The 20,087-nt window shown below is 58.6% G+C and overlaps 2 protein-coding genes across 5 annotated transcripts; one reads left to right on the forward strand and one right to left on the reverse strand.

Moving 5' to 3' along the window:
• On the reverse strand, positions 1–11,841 carry HDGFL2 (HDGF like 2). 4 transcript variants are annotated; one of them, XM_075175225.1, is made up of 16 exons: positions 11,673–11,831; positions 8,643–8,719; positions 8,422–8,560; positions 6,361–6,540; positions 5,825–5,941; positions 5,585–5,656; positions 5,197–5,368; positions 4,899–4,974; positions 4,515–4,800; positions 3,736–3,830; positions 3,142–3,212; positions 2,701–2,771; positions 2,368–2,469; positions 2,057–2,270; positions 1,171–1,294; positions 1–946 (listed from the first exon to the last, which is right to left on the reverse strand). In XM_075175225.1, exons 1-16 carry the CDS (start codon positions 11,742–11,744, stop codon positions 850–852), a joined length of 1,965 nt encoding a protein of 654 aa, XP_075031326.1. In that variant the 5' UTR covers positions 11,745–11,831; the 3' UTR covers positions 1–849. The 4 variants fall into 4 exon arrangements, with proteins under 4 accessions (XP_075031326.1, XP_075031329.1, XP_075031330.1 ...); XM_075175228.1 differs by having other exon boundaries at positions 5,197–5,344; positions 11,673–11,830; XM_075175229.1 differs by having other exon boundaries at positions 542–943; positions 5,197–5,344; positions 11,673–11,841.
• A 2,541-nt stretch (positions 11,842–14,382) lies between these two features.
• Positions 14,383–19,843, forward strand: UBXN6 (UBX domain protein 6). Its single transcript, XM_075175230.1, has 11 exons — positions 14,383–14,541; positions 15,010–15,164; positions 15,517–15,578; positions 15,723–15,854; positions 16,459–16,556; positions 16,974–17,049; positions 17,136–17,220; positions 17,486–17,705; positions 17,810–17,940; positions 18,584–18,729; positions 19,239–19,843. The coding sequence occupies exons 1-11, from the start codon at positions 14,459–14,461 to the stop codon at positions 19,365–19,367; spliced, it is 1,317 nt and encodes a 438-aa protein (XP_075031331.1). The 5' UTR covers positions 14,383–14,458; the 3' UTR covers positions 19,368–19,843.
• Positions 19,844–20,087: the final 244 nt, after the last annotated feature.

Below are 20,087 nucleotides of genomic sequence, written 5' to 3' on the forward strand. Positions count from 1 at the left end.
TGGTTGAGCTGGGAACATCTTTATTTTACATGTACAAAAGCTTCGGATCTTTGCAAAAGAGCAGACAGACAAAGATGCTGCCCAGCACAAGGCAGGATGCTGCCACGGTTCAGTCTCTCCCTGGCTGAGATAGGAGAGAGAGAATAGACAATTTTTACTCTGTTTTTAACCCAAAAGCTGGTGCCCAGCTGTGCTGCCTCCCCTGGAGCAGAGGGATCTGGCTCCAGCAGCTGTCTCCGGCCAGAGAGAAGGTGATGGTGGGGAACAGGGAGAACCCCCGTGTCTGAGGCAGAGCCCAGCACAGGCGCCGGAAAATCAAGCAGAAAGCAGCCCGGTTTGGCTGTCCCGTTCCCCTTGCCAGGGCCCGGCTGGGACACCCATGGGTGCCTGGTCCTGGCTCATAGGGTGGGCCAGGGCCAGAGGGAAGGGGGGGACCCGTGGGGGCGTTTTCCAGTCCCGGCCCCGGGCAGGGGGATGCTCCTGCCCTCCCCTTGTCACAGTCAGCAATGCCTCAAGAAACAGACACTAGGGCTCCTTTGTGTTTTTCATTAAAAAACCCTTTATATTCATTTCATGTTGATTGAAATCACAAGAAATTAGGTAGGAGGGAAAAACAAACAAAACAAAACAAAAAACCAAAATAACAAAAAAAAAAAAGAGGGGACAAATACAGACAACCAGCACAGCCCCCGCTGCGGTCGGTGCTTTTGCGGGGGCCGGGGGCACAGGACAAGACCTAGGACATCAGCTACTGTGTGACTTAGTGAAGTAACTCAAGCAGGGGACGAGGCAGAGGCCGGTCTCCCTTCATAGCCCCTCCGCCTCCTCCTCCGGGCGGGAGCCGCTTCCTCAGCTCTCCTCCGCGTCATCCACAGCCTCTGATTCCCCACGAGCCCTCTCCCGCTCCAGCCCGGCTCGCTCGGCCTTGGGATAGTCCTGCACACTGCTGGGGGAGAGCACAGGCATCTCAGCAAGTGTCTTCCCTGCCCGTCTTTGCCTTCCCCTGCCCGTGGCAGCCCCTCTCCTGCGCCCCAGGCTCCTTCCCAAGCCGGGAAAAGCCCAACACAACCCATGGAGACCATCCAAATCATCCACACAAGAGCCCAGCTTGCACATGCATCAGATCCAGGGAAGCTCCCAAGCCCCCAGATCTGCCCCTCGCACGCTCACTTGTTATGGGTCTCCTCCGCAGATACCTCCTGCTCTCCAGCTCCCAGCCCTTGGCTTTTGTCCTTCTCCTCTGTGCCCTCTGCTTTTTGGGACAGGGATTCACCATTCACAGGACCCGACAGATCTAAAGGGAAGAGAGAGGCTCAGACACTTGGGTGCTCACACTGGACCTCATCCATCTTGACCCACGAGGGGCTGGGCGAGCCAAGGACCCAGGGCCACAAGTTGTCCCCATCCAGGCAAGGGACACCTAGCCGAGACTGAGGGGACCCCAGGTCTGGCCTGACCCCGATAGCTACCAGAAGAGCCCCAAAGACTCCATCCCCCAAGCCCAGAAGCAGGCGTCAGAGCGGATTTTCCCCATCAGCTCCTCGGGGAAGGCTCTTGCAGCATCACCAGGACGTCCGCAGGCAGGGACCCGGCTTCGATGGTGGAAGATCCCAGTCACCAGCTGCCTGCGCAAGAGCCTGAGCCAGAGTTCAAGGGCGTTTCTGCATTCCTCCATCTCCCCCGTGCCTTGGACCAGCACTCAAGCTGGCAGCGAGGAGCCGTCCTGGCCCAAAAATCAGCCCAGAGGCACCCAAAGCCAAGGCGTGGGCGTCGAGGTTTGCCCTCTGTTCTCACTGCTGCGAGCGTTCGATATTCAGTCCTTTCCCACTCTTGGCACTCCAGCGAACAAGGGACTGGAAGTGCCATGCATGGCTGCCAATCCCCTCTGCTGCCGAGGCCAAAAGCCACCCCTGTTCATGTCCCCAGTGCACAACGGGATGTGCTGTGTCCCTGTTCGTGTCCCCAGTGGGATGTGCCATGCCCAGAGAAGGGCCCCAGGATCGCTACGTGCCCGGACAGAGCAGGGAACCGCCCCAAGACGTTCAGGGAGCGTTACCAGCATTCGTCTCCTCTTCCCCCTTTTCATTCCGTGTCTCCCCACCCGACAGCTTCTCCTGGCCCTTCTCTGCCTCCCCCTTGTCCTTCTCAGACCCGGCTTTGTTGGCTTTATGGATCGCCTCCATCTTTGGTCCCAGGACGCGTGACTTCAACCGGGTGTAGACTTCAGCAGCTTTCTCCATCACATCCTTGTTTGCTTTATAGCGACGGATCTGCACCAGAAAGAGGGAGGAGGGACGCCCTTAGAGCTGCGGTGACCCAAGCACGCTCCTCGCTCCCTCCAGGCAGGGACTCATCCCTCTGCCCTACCTTTTTCAGTGTAGCCACCACATCAGTGTGCTTCTGGAGGATGTGAGAGGTGACCTGGAGCGTGCCCAGCTCCTCTAGCGCATTCAGACACCGCTTGATGTCCTGCAAGGATGGCACCAAGATCAGAAGCTGCCTGGAAGTCTCCCTGTGGGCAGCCGGGGCAGCGCTGCATGGAGCACGGTCCCCTAACGCCACCCAGCATCCCAAAAGTGAAGAGGAGGCTCAGCCGGGCTGAGCCCCCCCAGGTACTGCAGCTGGACAAGGCTGACGCAGTGGCTGAGGACAGGATGAGCAGGGACCTCCCAGGCCAGGCCAACGCTCTCGGGCACTCACCGGGTTATCCACCTTCAGGGCAAACTTGATCTCACTGTGAAGTTTCTGAAGTTTCTCTTCGACTGTGGGCTCTGGAGCAGCAAGAGAGACAGGCCGAGAGATCAGGCCACCAGAGGAGAGCATGGCACTGCGCGGAGCTCGGGACCTCTCCCCCAGCGAGGGTTTGGCTTCCTCCTGCATCTCCAAGGTCAAACACAGTCCCAGGGGCCTCTTTGAAGAGGATGGGTTGGGATGTGCCAAAATCAGGAGGGGATGTATGTGGGGAAGCTCACTGTCTTTTTACACCCTGTAAATACTTTCCAATATGATGTCAGGACCACAGCAGTGCTGGGAAGGGCCCTATGGGAAAGATCCCTGCTCTTCATTGGGATGGGGGAGCCAACCCTGGCTCCGTTCTCTCCCTGTCCTCCCCTCTGTGACAATGAGCAACGGCGCTCTCACCCTTTTTCTTCTCCATCCTCCTTTCGGGGATCAGGTCAGATTTCTTCCGGCCTCGTTCCACTTTCAAAGGTCTGTGGGAGGGAAAGGAAAGAGGTAAGATCATTCAGGTGAAAACACCCGCTTGCCACTGGGCTAACGCGAAGGGTGACGGCACAGACAAGTGCATCCCCCCGGCCTGCCCGACGGCGCAAGCCAGGCAGCAGAGCCCTGCCACACTCCACCCACGCTTTCACACACATCTCCCAGCTCGCAGGCAGACAGGAGCCCTGAGACAGCAGCTCCCCCATGGCCCAGCTTCCCGGGATTGCAGAAAGGCAGAGCCCCAAAGCGATACCCCAAGGATCTTCCCCTACGAGATGGAAAACACCAGGGAAGCTCAGCCTGGTGCCCCCAACACCTCCTCCCCTTCAGCTCAGACAAGAGGGGAGGAAACAACAGCCCAGCCCCTCCACAGGCGCTGCTGGCCCAGGGGCAGCTCCACGGGGAGCCTCATCCCCACCCTGGGGTGTCAGCCGGGGTGGGCTGGGCAGCAGCAGAGGAACGGTCCCGTCCCCAGAGGAAGAAAGCGCCGACGCGAGGAGGGGAGATGCTGACTTGTTCCGTGGTTTCTCCTCTGCTCGGCCCCTCTTATCCTTCTGATTCGGTTTCCTTGACAACTCCGAGGGCTGCTTCTTCGCTGGCTTCTTTACCTTGGAGGAGAGAACAATGCAGGCGAGAGCAGCAGAGCCCTCCCCACTGCGGGAGGGAGACAGTGCCACGGCCCCGGCTGGGCATGACCCAGCACTCATTACACCACCACTGCAAGTCGGTTTGGGTGCAAGGGCATGGGATAAAAAAGTACTCGGGTTGCAGCACAGCAGTGTCCTGCTCCAAAAATAAATATCCTGGTACCTAAAGTGGCCCACCCAGCCTGCAGCACCCAACTGGCAGACTCACACGTCCTTCCAGACCTCAAGATCTTCGGGCTGCTTTCCTGGCTCCCCCTCCTCAGGGAGGAACTCGCCAGGCTAAAAGGGCAACCTTGCCTCTGACCACGCTCTGCAACCCTTCCCTGTGCTTCAGATGAATCCAGCTGATGCTCCTCTAGGCTCCGCGGAGGGCAGCGGAGCAAATCTGATGACTGTGGTGGGAGGGAGAGCATCATGGAAATGCAAAACCCAGAGCTGGATGGGGCGTCCTGGGCCAGGAGAAGAGCTCCCATTTACAAGGCATGGATGTGCCTACTGACACAACCCTTCCCAGTGCTGCGTAGGCAACCCCTGGGTGACGCAAGACCGAGAGCAGGTCCCTGCCATTCCTGGAGGTCCCTGCTGACCTCACCCAAGAGGATGGGCTGTCTGTTTGTCCCCAGCTCCCCACGGCTCTGTACCTACCTCTTTCTCCAGCTCCAGTTCAGTGTCCGAGGAGGACGGGGCCTTGGCTCGACCTTTCCGGCCCTTTTTGGCCACTTCATCCTCTGCACTGCTGTCTGAGTCCGAGTGCATCTCCTCGCCCTTCTCCACTTTCTCTTTCCTCTTCTCTTTCTCCTCCTTCTCCTGCTCCCGGAGTCGACGGATCTCTTCCTCCTGCTCCCTCTTCCTCTTCTCTTCCAGCTCCCGCCGTCGTTCTTCATCTCGCCTCTTCCACTCGCTGATGCGGTCCACGTCGCTATCGCTATCACTGCAAAGGACAGAGCACGCTTGGACCCCTTGTGCGAAGGGGAGGCAAGTGACCCTCCAGCCCAGCCCCGAGGGTGACAGTGTCCCAGCTGATCTCACCTGTCACTGCTGGAGCTGGTTGGGACACGTTCGGGCTTCGGTTTCCTGCCACGAGGCTTGGGAGGGGGTTTCTCAGCTGCAAGACAACGGGGAGATGTTCAGCAGGAGCCCTGGCTGTCCCTCTGTTAAAACAGCCCCAAATCAGGGGGGCAGAGGGCTGTTCAGATACAGGCTGGAAGGTGTCCACAAGAGAAAGGGACCCCAGAGCCTCGGGAGCCCCCAACCTCAGATGCTCTCCAGTCCTCTGAGTAAGCCAGCAGTGGCCCAGCAGTGGCAGAAGAAGCTTCCTTGGCATTACCTGGCTTCCTGCCCCGTGAAGTCTTCTTCACAGACACATCCGAGTCTGAATCGGAGTTGGAGTCCGACTTGGCCATGTCCACAGTCGCGTTTCCCATTTCTGAATCTGAGTCCACTTTGGAGTCTGAGTCGGAGCCAGACTCCACTTTCTGCAGGCACAGAGTGGGGTAGGACTGGGGGGGTGACAGCGGCTCAGCAGCGTGCCCCAAAACACAGCAGCATGGGGCACAACGAGGTCACTGAGGCATCAGCGAGGTCCCTCCCAGCACTGAACCTACACCCAGCCCATGGCAGAGCCCTGCCACCTCCCAGCCCCGCTCCAGGCAGCGCAGACCCCAGACTCCTCTCCAGCTTCCCTCCCGCTGCACTGCAGACTAGGGGTCTTTTACCTTCTTCTTCCTCCCCCCTGCCGGCATCCTCCGGGGAGCCCTGGCCACTGGCTTCTTCTCAGGAGTGAAGTCCTGGAGGAAAACACAGATATGAAGAAATGGGGACCAGTCTCATGATGGTTTCAGAAGCCAGTCAGGTTCCCCCAAGCCACTGCCCCCCTAGACGGCGATGCTCTTCCTCCAGCCCTTTCCCCATCACTCTGCCAGCCTCCATACAAGCGTATTCCAAAACCATCTAACCTGGTCGCTGTTTTTTTCCGACTCAGAAGATGTTTCCGAGTTCTCCTCTTCTGTCAGGGAGGGGCTGCCCTGGTCCAGGTCACTGGAGGATTTCCGAGGCCGTTTTGCCACCGGCATCTGATATCCAAGAAGTGACAACGTGAGAGAAGCCCACTCCCCCTCCATTCACCACAGAAAGCCAACGCTTGCTGGGAAGGGGTTTTGCCCAACTATTCCTGACCTGCCCTGCAAGAGCAACCATGTGCACTCAGAAGAGATCTACAACTCTAGTCTCTTCTCCTGACTGCAAATTGCACCAGGACTTGGCCATCCCACCATCTCACAGACAATGTGAGACAGCTGCGAGACCCCCAAACATGCACTGAACCCCATTTCCCACCAGAGAATCCAGACGGATTTGTTTTCTTCAACACCTCCTGCCACTGTGGGTTTGACATGCTGCATCGTGGACCAAAGCTCAGTGGTGGACCCAACAACCTCCTGACCAGGACACCCTCCTGTCTCCGCTGCATGGAACCGCCTCAGCCCACACTCACTTTCATAGCCAGTGATTTTCGCTTGAGCCCACTATGGTCGCTGCCTTGATCCGAGTCCTCATCGCTTTCCATTTTCTCCGCGGCGACTGCAGCCATGGCAGCGTCTTCCTCATCGTCACCTGCATCACTTCCCCCCATCGGGTCATTCTCGGGAACGTCGCTGTCCGAGGAGCTCGCAGGCTAAAGACAGTGGAGATGAAGGTTGTGTTATCGTCCCAAGGGGCCTGTGGTGTATCGGGGGGAGAGGAGAAGGGGCACAAAAGGGTGACGAGCGATGGACAGCAGCGCTGAGCAGAGGTGTGCGTGCAGAGGAGTGTGGGGCAGCCTTCCCTCCCAGCACAGAACCCTTTGGCGTAGCTCTGGGTCAGGGGGACAATGTGACCAGCCCTTCAACAAGGACGCTCAGTTGATCCCCTTCTAATTCCCCTGCACTCCCTTCCCAAGGCCCTTCACACACCACCCCGAGACCACCAGCAACACCTTCCCTCTGGATCCCCCAGCTCGGCTTCCACCCGCTGCTGCCGCCTCGCTGCCCTCTCACCCCCATCCCCGCGCTCTGCCAAAGACCCCTGGAGAAGTCTAGACCTGACAGCCCCTCCTGGGTGAGCAGACCCCAGCCCTCCTCTGCCCTAATGGCGCCAGACAAGCACGGCTGGGTGGCTTGGTTCAGCCTCTCCTTCGGCGTCAGGGAGCAGCCATTCTCCTCCGGTGGGCTGGCCACCAGCCCTCAACTCAGGTCAGGCCTCTTCCTTCTCAGATGGTTTCACCCCACAGCACATCGCACACCTTCTCCACAGGAAAGGTCCACACAAGAAGTCCAGCGTGGCGGTCACCACTCTTCCCAGTTGGGATCTCCTGTGTCCCGCTCCCTCACTCCCACGTAGAGAAGGTCTCCTGGCTTCTCACCAGCCCATCATGAGGTTCCTCATGCAAGGACATCGCACCCAAGGTGCTTCCTAGAGCTGGGATTCTTCCAATGCTGGAGCTTTCCTGCTGGAAAGACTCTCCTCATCCTTGACTGTTCCTGGCACCTCCTTCATTTAGATCACAAAATCAAAAAAGACCTCTACTTCAGTCTCTTCTTCTGCTCCTCCAGGCATTTTGGCCACAAAACGCAGTGGGCGTGGGTGAACCCACAGCCTGGCTGGGGCCATTGGCGTCACCTCGGTCCCTCAATCGCAGCAGGCCCTTCACCAACAGGTTTTTTACCCCTGCTGAGAGTTCACAGCGGAATCCCTGGACAAAGCGGATGCTGCCTCCCTCACCATCACCAACCTCCCGCCCTGCCGCTGAAGTTGTTCTCCAGGATTTCAAGCATCTCCATGGTCTCACCTTACCCTATGTCTGCGGTCTTGGGTCCAACCATCTCCCATGGCTACTCAAACCGCATCCTCTCTCCTGCACTGGCAGCGGCACAGCCGGCAGGGCTCATTCCCTGAGCCTGCCTACCTCTAGACCACCTCGTCCTTGTAGCTCACCTTAAAAACCTTCCTCTGCCTCTTCAGACCAACTGCCTATGAAGCTGCTTTGGACGCCTTCTTTGAAGATCGCTATACAATAAATTGTATCACACAATTATGGTTACGAAATACCCACGCAAGCAATCGACAGCAAAGAGCTGTCTCCCAGCCTGCTCTGAAGCCCGCTGAAGGAGCAGCCCAGCGGCTTTTGGCTCAGGACCTCAGAAATGGATGAAGAGGGGGACTGTTCAACACTCCACACGCAGGTCTGGGAGCCGGGGACGAGCAAGCCTCAAGTTCTCGCTCTGACAACGAAATCCTCCATGGTTTTGGGCAAGCGGCACAAAGCACATCCCCAGTTCCACCTTGAAGATGGGGCATCTTCCTCCAGAGGAGGAGGGCCGATTCCCTCAGGAAGGGAGAGGGCAGGGAAGGGAAGCTAATTCAACCCCGAGAAAGCCAATCTGTGAGCTAGAAGCGCGTAGGCACCATAGCAATGAGAAGCAGATAAAGGAGGAGAGCGACTCGGAGGAAAGGAGAGATGGAGGCACCGGCAGCCCATGTCCTCGCTGCCCCCCCGCCACGCGAGGCCTGCACTCACCGGAGGGGCACTGTAACTGGCGTGAGGGTTGTTCTGGATTTCCCACAATCCCTCGTTGAAGCCTTTTCTCTTGTTTGGTTTCCCATATTTGTCTTTATATTTTTCATAAGGGAAGAGATCTTTAGGGCCCAAGAAGGCGCTGGAGAGAAACAAAGCAGAGGTGAGCCCGGAGCAGAGGCAGCAGGGCAAAAGCCCAGAAGGGGGAGCGAGGCAGCGCTTACGTCTCGTGGGTGCCGAAGAAGAAGATGGGATACTTGTTCGGTGGGGGTTTCACAGCACCGTCCGCGATGTCATCGATCTGAAAGGAAACCCAAAGCAGGAGGTGGTCAGAGAGAGCGGCTTGAGCACGTCCTCTGCGAGGCACATCAGCCCCGGCTAGCAGCGTCGGCATCCGGCACCCGCACCCGCTTGGAGGCAAGCACGGCAAGAAAGCCCCCGGACAGGGACCTTGCTACGCACAAGAGTCCCACTGCGGTGTCAGGGCCCGGCGGGATCTCTAGAAGAGTAACAGAAAGGATCCGGCACGGATGCTCTACGGCTAGAGCTTGGCGCGAGGTCGTCTCTCCACTGCCAGGCTCAACACCCAGGGAAATGCGGGCCTTGTGCTACTCCCCAGAGATCCATCGCACAAGCCGCCTCGGGGGGGGATGCCCGAGGCGAGCCCCCTCCAGCCCGGGGTGGGGGGCGATTGCTCCAATGGGGCGGCCTGAGGGTCCTTCCTGGCTGGAGACCGGCCGCAGGAAAAGCCCCGCTGACAGCGGGACGCGCGGGCCACCCCGTCTTCTTCCCACACGCAGCTCCAGCGCCCATCTGTCCGCTCCACGTGGTCTGGGCTGCGGGCAGAGCCGCAGGCGGGAGCCTCGCGGTGCACAGGGGCTGCCCCGTGTGCTGGGGAGGTCTTCGGGGCAGGGGGAAGCCTTCCCCAAAAGAGCAAGCGAGCTAAAGCAAGAGGGGCTGCAGACGCAGGCAGCGCGAGGGCTCTCCTGGAACAACCGAGTCCTCTCGGCGCCAGGCCAGCCATGACAGCGCGGGGATGGCATCCTAGATCTCACGGTGTGGTGCAGCCAAGCATCGTTGTCTCCGGCACCCTGAGCCTCCCCGGTACCCACCGGCCCCGATCCCACACGGTTTCCACCTGCCAGTCTCTTCCCATCGGACATCTTCAAGCGGATGAACCTGCCTCGCCCTCAGCTGCCGCTGGGGACCACCACAGACCCCTGTCCGAGCCCCCGAGCTGCCCTCGCGCTCCCCCGGTGAGCACGTCCTACACCGGCCCCCACTCTGCCCGCTCCTCTGGGTCTCCTCCAGGCACCACCACAGCACAACGGTGTCACCTGGCCGGCGGGACCAGTTGTCCCCCACCACGTGCGCTCCATCGCCCCATCCGCACCCCCAAAACTGCACTGGCACCCTCCGATCCTGCACCTCACGAGTGCTCAGCCACAGCCCCCCGCACGTGTCACACCCAGGCGCTGTCCCCAGCATATGCGTCCCCCCTGTCCCTATCACGGGACACAGCCCCAGACCCTCGCTCTGTCCCCCATCCCTTCCCAAACTCAGGCCTCCTGCTGCTGTCCCCAGTGCAGGACAGAGGGTGGGTGACATCCAGGCTGGGAAGGGGAATGGGGGTCTCTGGAGGAGCAGGGCCCTGCTGGGCAGTGGGAGGATGAGGATGGAGGGCAAGGGCCAGGACTCCTTCGAGGTGCTGGGGCATGGGGTGGGGTGTGAGGGACACCCCCATGGGGTCAGGGTGCCTGGAGTGCCAGGGTCCCGGGGTGCAGCAGGGGAGGGAGGTGGCACGAGTCACCCCAGCAGGAGAAAGGGTCCCCAGGCCAGGGGTCCTGGTGGGTGAAGCAGGGCTGAGGCCCCGTGCGGTTACCCCAAGAGGGTCAGGGTCTGCCCTCGGTGCAGGTCCAATGGGAGGGCTCAGGGTGCCATTGGAGCAGGAGGAGGGTCCCAGGTCCCCCTGCACAGGGTTGTCAAACAACCTCATGGTGAGTGGTCCCCCAGGTCTTCCCCATCCCTTGCCAGGTACAGGCACCTGTGTGGGGAAACCCCTCTCTCCCTCAGTGTGGGTGCCAGTATGGGAACCCCCAGCCTGGTGCCGGATCCCTTCCCAGTACAGGTGCCAGCATGGGACCCCAGTTCCAGTCCTGGACCCCCATCCTGATCTGGGTTTCTCCATCCTGGTACAGGTGCCAACATGACAACCCCCTTCCCGGAATCAAACCCCAGTGCCAGTATGGGTGCTGGTGTGGGACACCCCCACCCAGTGCAGGACCCCATTCCAGTATTGGGCTCCCATCCTGGCATGGCTGCCCATAGGGGATCTCTATCCCAGTACTGGGCCCTCATCCCAGTACAGATGCCGACATGGGATCCCCATTCCGGTACAGGACGCCCCATTTCCATACTGGGTCCCCATCCCAGTATGGGTGCTGGAATGGGACCTCCCATCCCTGTATGGGACAACCCATCCTGGTATGGGGTCCCCATCCCAGTACAGGTGCCAGTATGAGAGCTCCCATCCCGGTACGGGACACCCCGTCCTGGTACCGAGTCCCCGTCCCGGTACAGGTGTCAGTATGAGAGCTCCCATCCTGATATGGGATGTCCCAACCCAGTACGGATGCTGGGATGGGACTCCCCATCCCAGTACGGGTGCTGGGATGGGACTCCCCATCCCAGTATGGATGCTGGTACGGGACTCCCCATCCCAGTATGGGTGCTGGTACAGGCCCCTCATGCTGGTACCAGGTCCCCATCCCAGGATAGGTACTGATATGGGTCTCCCATCCCGGTATGGGACAGCCCATGCCTGTATCGGGTCCCCATCCCGGTATGGGGCCTCCCATCCCGGTACGGGATGCTCCACACCAGTACCAGGTCCCCATCCCGGAATGGGTGCTGTTATGGGACCTCCATCCCAGTATGGGTGCTGGTACAAGTCCCTCATGCCGCTACCGGGCCCCCATCCCGGGACAGATGCTGGTACCAGGTCCCCCATCCCGGTACGGGACACCCCGTGCTGGTACCGGGTCCCCATCCCGGTACGGGTACCGTTATGGCATCTCCATCCCGGTACGGGCCCCCCACCCCAGGACAGGAGCCGGTACGTGTCCCCATCCCGGTAGCGGCCCCCCATCCCGGTACGGGACCTCCATCCCGGTACGGGATCTCCGGCCCGGCCCGGCCCGGCGCGTCCCCCCTCCCCGGTGCGACCCCCCGCCGGCGCGGTCCCGCGGTCTCACCCGGGCCGGCCAGTGCGGGTACCCCTTCATCTTGGCGAAGACGAGGTCCCCGGGCTTGAAGCTGTGCGGCATGGCGGCCGCGGGGCGGGGCGGCGGCGGCGGAGGCCCAGGCCGCGGGCAGCACCGGGCAGCGGGGCGGGGACGGCCCGGTCCGCAGGATATCCCGCCCCCTCCCGCGGCGCCAGCTCCCGTTGGCTCGAAGCCGCGTCGCTCCGCCGTCTCGTCCAATGGGAGCGAGGCGAGGGCACAGCGAGATAACGGGATTGGGCCGCGCCGCCAGAGGCGCCGAGGTGGGGGGCGCTGAGGGGCGTGGCCAGAAGGGGCGGGGGAGGGGGCCGGGACCGGGGGTGGTGCCAGGGCTGGGACGGGGGGGCGCGAGCGTCGGGGCTGGGGCCGTGGGAGGTCGTGTTTGGGGTGGGGGGGACGAGGCTGTGGGTTGGGGACAGGGCTATAGGGAGGGGAACAGGGCTATAGAGTGTGGGACAGGGCTATAGGATATGGGACAGGGCTATAGGGAGGGGAACAGGGCTATAGGGTGTGCGTCAGGGCTATAGGATATGGGACAGGGCTATAGGGAGGGGAACAGGGCTATAGGGTGTGGCTCAGGGCTATAGGGTGGGGGACAGGGCTATAACAAGGGGGACAGGGCTATATGCTATAGGACAGGGCTATAAGGGTGTGGGTCAGGGCTATAGGGAGAGGGACAGGGCTATATGGAGGGGGCTGTGGGGTGGGGGCCAGGCTGAGCAACTGGGTTAGGGAGGACAAGCCAGGCCCGGGGCAGGTGAGCTCCCCCCCTGGCCCATCCACCGCCCCGACTTTGGCTGCCAGCCTGGGGACGTGGCTCCCTCGCCGCAGCCAGGGGCTCCTTCCCCTGGGGTCAGGGGGTCATCCCTGTGGGACTTCCCATCTGGTCTGGGGTGGGCACGAAGTATCCCCCAGACGAGGACAGGGCCACCAGCGAGAGCTGCCCGGGGCGAGTTAGACCTGCTTTACCTGCCTTTGGTTTTAAAACTTGAGCTCAGTCCAGCTAAGCCGGAGTAGAACGGTGTAAGGAGTCTGCCTGGAAGCTTGCTTGATTTTTAAACCCGGTTTTTAACCCAAACCAGTTTCTCTGTGAGGTCATGGAAATGCAAACGGTTCACTGCCCGCGCCGGGCTTGCAGCCTGACATGGAAGCGGCTGCGTGTGATTTGGTGGCAGCTGGAGCTCCTGGCGAGAGCCAAGTGGGTCCGAAATGCAACCCATGCTCAGGGGAGAAATTACTTCCAGGGCGACTGTGGCCCTGGGGGGAGGTGAGCGGGGATGAGCTATGGGCAGTGTCTGGTGTGCAGCCAGCGGCACGGCGGGGAAATTTCTCTGGGCTTTGCGGGAGGAAATTCCTGAAGTAAGGGGTGTCGAGGAGCAGGCGGGTCCAGGGGGGAATCCGTGTTTCTCCATGTCACCTTGAAAGCGACTGCCGGGCTGTGCCATATCCTGCGCTGTGCCGTACACCGGGCTGTGCCGTACACCGGGCTGTGCTGTATCCTGCGCTGTGCCATACACTGGGCTGTGCCGTATCCCACACTGTGCCGTACACCGGGCTGTGCCATACACTGGGCTGTGCTGCATCGCAGACTGTGCTGTACACCGGGCTGCGTGTTGGCTTGCTTGCCGTGCAAAGCCTGCAGTGTATGACTGGTGCTGGGACAGCAAAAACATTCCCGTGCAGGTCTCGGGGGACTCTTGTGCTTTCCGTGGCATCTCCTCTGCCTGTGGGCACGGGGGTCCTGGTGGCTCACAAGTGCCTGCTAGTGATACAGGCATGGGTGCGGCCTCCATCCACGTGTTTCTGGCTGTCAGTGCCACTGCGGTGGCCCAGGCGTCGGTCCCTGTGCTGATGCCGGGCTGTTGGCTGAGTTGCTGCCGCCTGCACGGGTGGACGGGCCCGATCCTGCTAACGGCGTGCTCACCCCGAGGCGGGGATGAGGCAGCCTCTTCCTCAGCAGTGACTGTCCCCTGTCCTCGTGAGGAGGAGGAGGAGTTGTGCTGTGGAATAAATCTTATGAAACTGTCTGTCCCCAAAGTTTGAGACCTTCGGCCAGTCTCAAACGTGTTTTGTGGGGCGGGAAGCGAGGCTCCTGCCCGTTCCGGGGGGCAGGCAGAGGGCCAGCAGGTGAGGGAGGGCCCCCGGCCCCCTCCCCTACCCGTGGGCCCCGGCAGAAGCAAGAGGAAAACCTTCCTGTGTTTCAGCCGGTGGCTCCCTCAGCCCAGGTTGCATGCCGGGGCCGGGTGAGGTTTGCTCCGGTGCCACGGAGGGCCCGTTTCAGTTCTGGTTCCTCCCGGGGGCACTGGGAGGGGCTGTAGAGCAGGGGATGTGGGTGCAGGCCTGGGGGAGGCTGGGGGCCGTGGGTACAGGCCTAGGGGCCTTGGGTGCAGGCCTGGGGTCTGTGGGTGTAGGCCTGGGGGCCGTGGAGTCCATGGGTGCAGGCCTGGGATCCGTGGGGTCTGTGGGTGCAGGCCTGGGGGCCTTGGGGTCCATGGGTGCAGGCCTGGGGTCCGTAGGGTCCGTAGGTGCAGGCTTGAGGGCCGCGGGGGGCCCGGGCCCGCGGTCACACGTAGGCCCCCCCTTCCCGTCACGACCTCAGCCCTGGAGGACCGCGGGGGTCATAGAGTGACAGGAGCCTAGAGCGGCGCTAGGGCCAGCGTGATGGACACGCCCCTTCCGGTGGCGGTGGGGTGGGCGGGGCGGAAGCGCTGTGGGCGCGCGGCGGCTCCGGTCCCGGTCCCGGTCCCGGTCCCGGCGCCATGCGCAAGTTCTTCCAGGAGATCAAGGCCGACCTGAAATTCAAGACCGCGGGGCCCGGACAGAAGCTCTCGGAGCCGTCCCGGTACGGAGAGACCCTCCTGTAACGGTGGGCCCAGCGGGAGGAGGACGCCGTTCCCGGGCGGGTCGGGGCGCTGCCGGCAGCTAGCGGGGCTGACCGGGCGGGAGCCGGCCCCGCTCTGCCCAGCTGCCGGTATCCATGGGCTCCGCGGTTGCCCTGGGCCCGGTGCCACCCGGTACCCGGAGGGAGCCGGGCCGAGGTTGCCCGGGGACACCGGGCTGGTACCGACATCGCCGGCTGCGGGGACCAGTGGCCGGCGCTCACCGTGGTGCCCAAGCCGCCCGTCCCGCGGGGAGCCGACACTCACCAGGCAGCGATGCTGCTGCACCCGGGCAGCCGGTTCCCCAGCTGCCTCCCCGGCGGCACCGGGCCGGTAATTGCTGTTACGTGTCCGGGCCAGCACGGTTGTGGAGCTGTCATTGTGTCGGTGTGGCTGTCTCCTCCCGAGCTCTGCTGTTCTATCCTGCCCAGGGCCCCCAAGGAGAAGCCGAAAGCGGAAGCGGCGCCGAAGCCTCGTCAGGGACCGACCGACGAAGCGCAAATGGCGGCGGCTGCAGCGCTGGCCCGGATGGAGCTGAAGCCCAAGGCCAAGCTGCTTTCCTCCCAGGACGCCATCAAGAACCAGGGTAGGAGCTGGCTGGAGGGTGCGGAGCTGCCGCACTGGCATAGGGATAGGGCAGCCAGACGGTGGGGCTGGCTGGGATGGTCACGGCTCCAAGCTGAGCCCGGAGAGAGGGAGGTTCCAGGTAGGCAACTGCTCGGGTGCAGCTCCCATGGACGTCGTGGGGCGCAGCTGGCTTCTGCGACTGCTTGAGTGTCGTAGAAACGGGGGTCACGCTCACCCATGGGCTCTCAGGCCAGGGACAGAGCACCCAGGTAGGCGTTCGCTTCCCCGGGGCAGCGCGGTGCGGTCCAGAGCCCTCTGAAATCTGCTAAGCCCTCGCCCCGTCGCCGCTGTCACCTGGGTTTCTCTTGTAGTGCGAAAAGAGCTGATGGCTGAGGCAGCTGCAACCGAGAAAGGGCTCTCCGTGGAGGAAGAGGTATGAGAGATGCTGCTGTTCCCTGATCAGCACCCTTCTGTGCTGCTGTCCCTGTCCTGTGCAGACGTGCCAGGGTATTTAAAACCAAAAAACCTCACAAAACCTTCCTGGGTTCAGCTCAGTGCCCGGTTTTGTCTCCTTTAGGACCTTGCATCCCTGGACCAGGAAGGGGCAGCTGCCCCCTCTGTTTCAGGGGTCTATTTCATTTGCCCGTTGACTGGTGCAGTTGTAAGGAAAGACAAGAAGGAAAAGCACATCAGAGAAGCCATCCAGTCGGTAAGTGCCAAATCTGCCAGGTGCACGGCTTCCCTTCCTCCTGTTTTAATTCGTTTTGTGGTGTGGGCCCCCTCGAGCACAGCAGCAGTGAGCTCTCCAACCCACCATCTTCTCCCTGTAAAATCTCCACTGCCTCCCCAAGAGCAACTCTGTTCTACTGTAGCTGTACAAAGTCTGTTTGAGCACCCTCCCTTCAGCTTGTGAGAAATGCTGGGACTGGGAACTCTGGCCCTGTACTGGTTTTGGATGGGATAGAGTTAATTTTCTTCATAGCAGCTGGGATGGTGCTGTATTTTAGGTTTGTGATGAAAACAGGGTTGATCACATGCTGGAAACAGCTAAACGAGGAGGTAATTAATAAATTCCTTTGCTTTGCTTGTGTGCACAGCTTTTGCTTTACCCATTAAACTAGCTTTAGCCCAACCCATGTTTTTTTTTCCCCCCCCCCAACTTTTACCCTTCCAATTCTCACCCCCATCCCACTGTGGGGGAATGAGTGTAGTGCTGAGCTGCTGGTCGGGGTTAAACCACAACGGATCCACACATCCCTTTGTGCAGAGTAGCATCAGCTCCCTCATGACCATCTTCTCTCCTTCTCCTCCAGTATTTCTCCGTAGACCCGGTGGCTGCCTCGATCATGGAGATTCACACCTTCAATAAGGACCGGGAGAAAGTACGAGTGGGTGTGGAGACCATGGCCAAGTAAGTGGGCTGCGCTAGTAGGATGGAGTACACAGGTAGCTTGTCCTTTCCCTGCAAGGCTAGCAGGCAGGTGGGTTTTCTTGCTATGCTCCAGGCAAAGTCTGAAGAAAACCAAAGCCAAACACTCGAACAGTCTTAACTGTTAGTTAAGAAATAAGGTCAGCATCTCAGAGGTGTTTTAAGAGTTGGTCCATTAGTCCAAGAGGTTTGGGAGCTGCTGGTTGAGATCAGCCACCCCCATCTTCTGTCTGACTTGGGCATGAAGCACTGATGTATTTGACCTTCCTCAGTTTTTCGGCTCTCTTATATCTGTGAGAAATTCTGTGAGGACTCTCAGGCAGTGTGCTTCTTACACCTTGGGGTAGCATGTCCTGAAGTGCCTGCTTTGATCCATGGAGTGTATTCTTCTTCCTGCAGATACTTGGATAATATCTATTTCCATCCAGAGGAGGAGAAGTACCAGAAAATCAAACTGCAGAACAAAGTGTTCCAGGTGAGGTCAAGACTCCTCCAGGTGCTCTGCCTAGGAAGGTCCTTGCCTGAAGCAAACTACATCTAAATTCTTCCCTTTTCTTCCAGGAAAGGATAAGCTGCCTGGAAGGGATACACAGATTTTTCCAGGCTATTGGGTTTGAGACAAAAACACTGCCTGTTCCAGGACAAGGCAAGAAATCTAAGAGTATTAAACTGGAGTCGGGAGTTTGAGTGATGGTGGGATATCCCAGGGGAGGCTAGCGAGGCAACACTGGTTGCTGAGAGCTCCACAGGCTGTAACACAGGCTGTTACTCCAAGGCTGTGACAAAAACAGCCGCCCACCCTGCAGTTTCCCTGTTAAGACATTATATTTTCTGTAGATCCTTGCCCTTATATTTCATATGTTACTCGTGTAAAGAACAAGAGACTCAAGTCCCTGTCCTTTTGGTTGTAGAGACCACAGAGGAGTACTATGTACTGAAAGAAGAAATGCTGACCAAGTTGGAAGACCTCAAGGACTACAAAGAGCAGCTTTTAAGCTCTGAGCCTGTGAGAGCCCAGCTGGATCGCCAGCTCTGTGTATTTAAACCATCCCCTGAAGCTGCTCGGTTTGAGCTGCCAAGCGACTTTTACAACCTCACTGCGGAAGAGATCAAACGAGAGCAACGGCTCCGGTGAGTAGGCTCAGAAGGAGGGTCCTGACTGCCTGTGGAGCACATGATGCCTGCTAACAGTCTTGTAGCTCTCCTTCATGCTAAACATTGCTTTCTCTCTAAAGGGCGGAAGCAGTGGAGAAGGCTTCGATGCTGAGGACAAGAGCCATGCGAGAGAAAGAAGAACAAAGGGAAATGCGGAAGTACAACTACACCCTGGTGCGAGTCCGGTTTCCCGATGGATACATCCTCCAAGGTAAAAGACTTCTTACCCTTTCTTTGTATGCCCCCAAAAGCTTCTGAGAATACTTGTAGTGCAAGAGCTTGAATAGTAAGCAGGCTTGAGGTCTGCTGAACACAGCTGGTAGAATAAAGCAACAAAAACCAGAGCAGGGTAACGTTTCTCTAAGAACTCTTCCCATCTCCGAGCCCTCCACCTGCCTCACCTGCACAGGGTCAGGACTGTAAGCCAAGGTTGAGTGAAGAGGGGAGAATCTCAAGGTGCTGTTAATTAAAAGTGTGCTCTTCCCAGGCTACTGCGAGCAAGCTGGACTCATTAGAGCAGTCTGTTATAGTAACCAGCATGAGTTTGCCTGTGTGGTGTCAGGCTATACAACAGTATAAATCCTCTTCAAATTTTGCAGTAGAACTCTGGAAATCATTTCAGGCCTTCCCAACTCTTTGTTACAGGCTGGCAGGGGCTTGCAACAATTGAAGTAATATTTTTCTTTGGGGATTCTGCTTTTATACTTCTCAGCTGATTCAGGCTGTTTCTGTGTCACTGAAGTAGTTCATGAAGTTAGCATCAGTATGTAAGCCCCACGAAACCTACCACAAAAGGTTAGATTTGGTAAATGCCAGACTCTCTCTCAATATCTCACCTTGTTTTCTCATGGCAGGGACTTTTTATGCGCGAGAATCAGTATCTGTGCTCTACAACTTTGTGAGAGAAGCACTCAGAGATGACTGGCTGCCCTTTGAGCTGTTGGGACCCGGAGGTCTCAAGCTGACTGATGAGAACTTGGCCTTCAATGAATGTGGGCTGGTGAGTAAAAAAGGATAGCTGGTACCTTCCACACGGGTCTTCACATTGTCAGAGTCATCTGCTGCTCATAACTTAGAGAAGTTTGTGTCTTCTGCTCTCAGTGCTGCGAGTTGTGCTCTGGCCCCTTCTTTTTAAGCTCAAGCAAAGAAGTAACTGCTTGAAGGCTTCTAGCTCAAGGCTAGGAGGTCTGTCTGGAAGGAACTGCAAGGACCCACCTCCTGTAGCAAATGCAGGTTGCAGTAGTTGCCAGCAGCTCTATTGCAGGGTTAGCATCCACACTGGGAAAACAGGGAAGGCAGCAACTGAGACAAGCGCAGCTCTAGCACAAGGCTTCCAGCGGAAAGTCCAAAGCAGCATCCCCTAAGGAGCTTCTTGCAGAAATCCACACTTGTCCTTTTTAGCTGAAGTGCTCTTGCTAAGTTTTTCCAGGTCTGTGAACATACACAGCATGTTACGAGGTCAAAGTATAACATTGCTATAGCTTAGTAACACAGCCTTTTCTGTTCCAGGTGCCCTCAGCCCTCCTGACTCTCGCCTGGGACGCAGCAGTCATGGCAGACATCCAGGCATTGGGAGAGGAGCAGCCAGCAAGCCCCCTGAAACCAGAACTTCTCTCCAGAGTCCAGACACTGTTATGAAATAAAGGGGAGTGGATTCAGTGCTGGTGGTTTTAGACTGTTCCCTCATTTTCCCATACAGACTGTTGGAGCTTCCAGCTATGTGACCTCAGAAATGACTTTGTTTTAGCTCTGCAGAGTGGGAGTCTAGATTCCACCATGTTACACCAACCTTGCGGTCACCTCTACAACTCCAGTAGCCATACGCTAAGGCAGACCTGCCCAGTAAGACAGGACTGCTCTGAATGGCTTTAAAAATCAAGTTCTAGCAGTGACTGCTTGAGCTGTTTCCAAGACCATGATGAAGCACCACTCTCCTCCCTTGGAGGAGGGATTAGGTGCTAGTACTAGGCTGGATTACCAATCGATTGAGCCTGGATATCAGGCTGGGCTTAGAACTCAGCTTTTCCTTTTGCTTCTGTGTGCACTGTAACTCCTATTGGAGAGAATATATTTAGATACAATTATGCTTAGTCTGATTAAATGGAATATTTAAAGACTCAGTTCTGTCAAAGTTATTTGCATTGCATTGCTCTTAGAGGTGCGAAATGCAGATGAGCTCCAGTCAGTGCTGGGGCTGGCACTGGTGTTACTGGTGCACCTGTGGCATTACCCACCTTTTCACTTCATGGCACCCGCAGACAGAATAGAGGACAGACCAGGAGACGAACAATAGGCAACAGCTATTTATACTGCTCACTGGCAAGCAATTAAGCTTCAAACTACAGCCAGTATTTTAGG

The sequence above is a fragment of the Calonectris borealis genome, chromosome 28 (assembly GCF_964195595.1).
Source record: "Calonectris borealis chromosome 28, bCalBor7.hap1.2, whole genome shotgun sequence".
Classification (NCBI taxonomy): domain Eukaryota; kingdom Metazoa; phylum Chordata; class Aves; order Procellariiformes; family Procellariidae; genus Calonectris; species Calonectris borealis.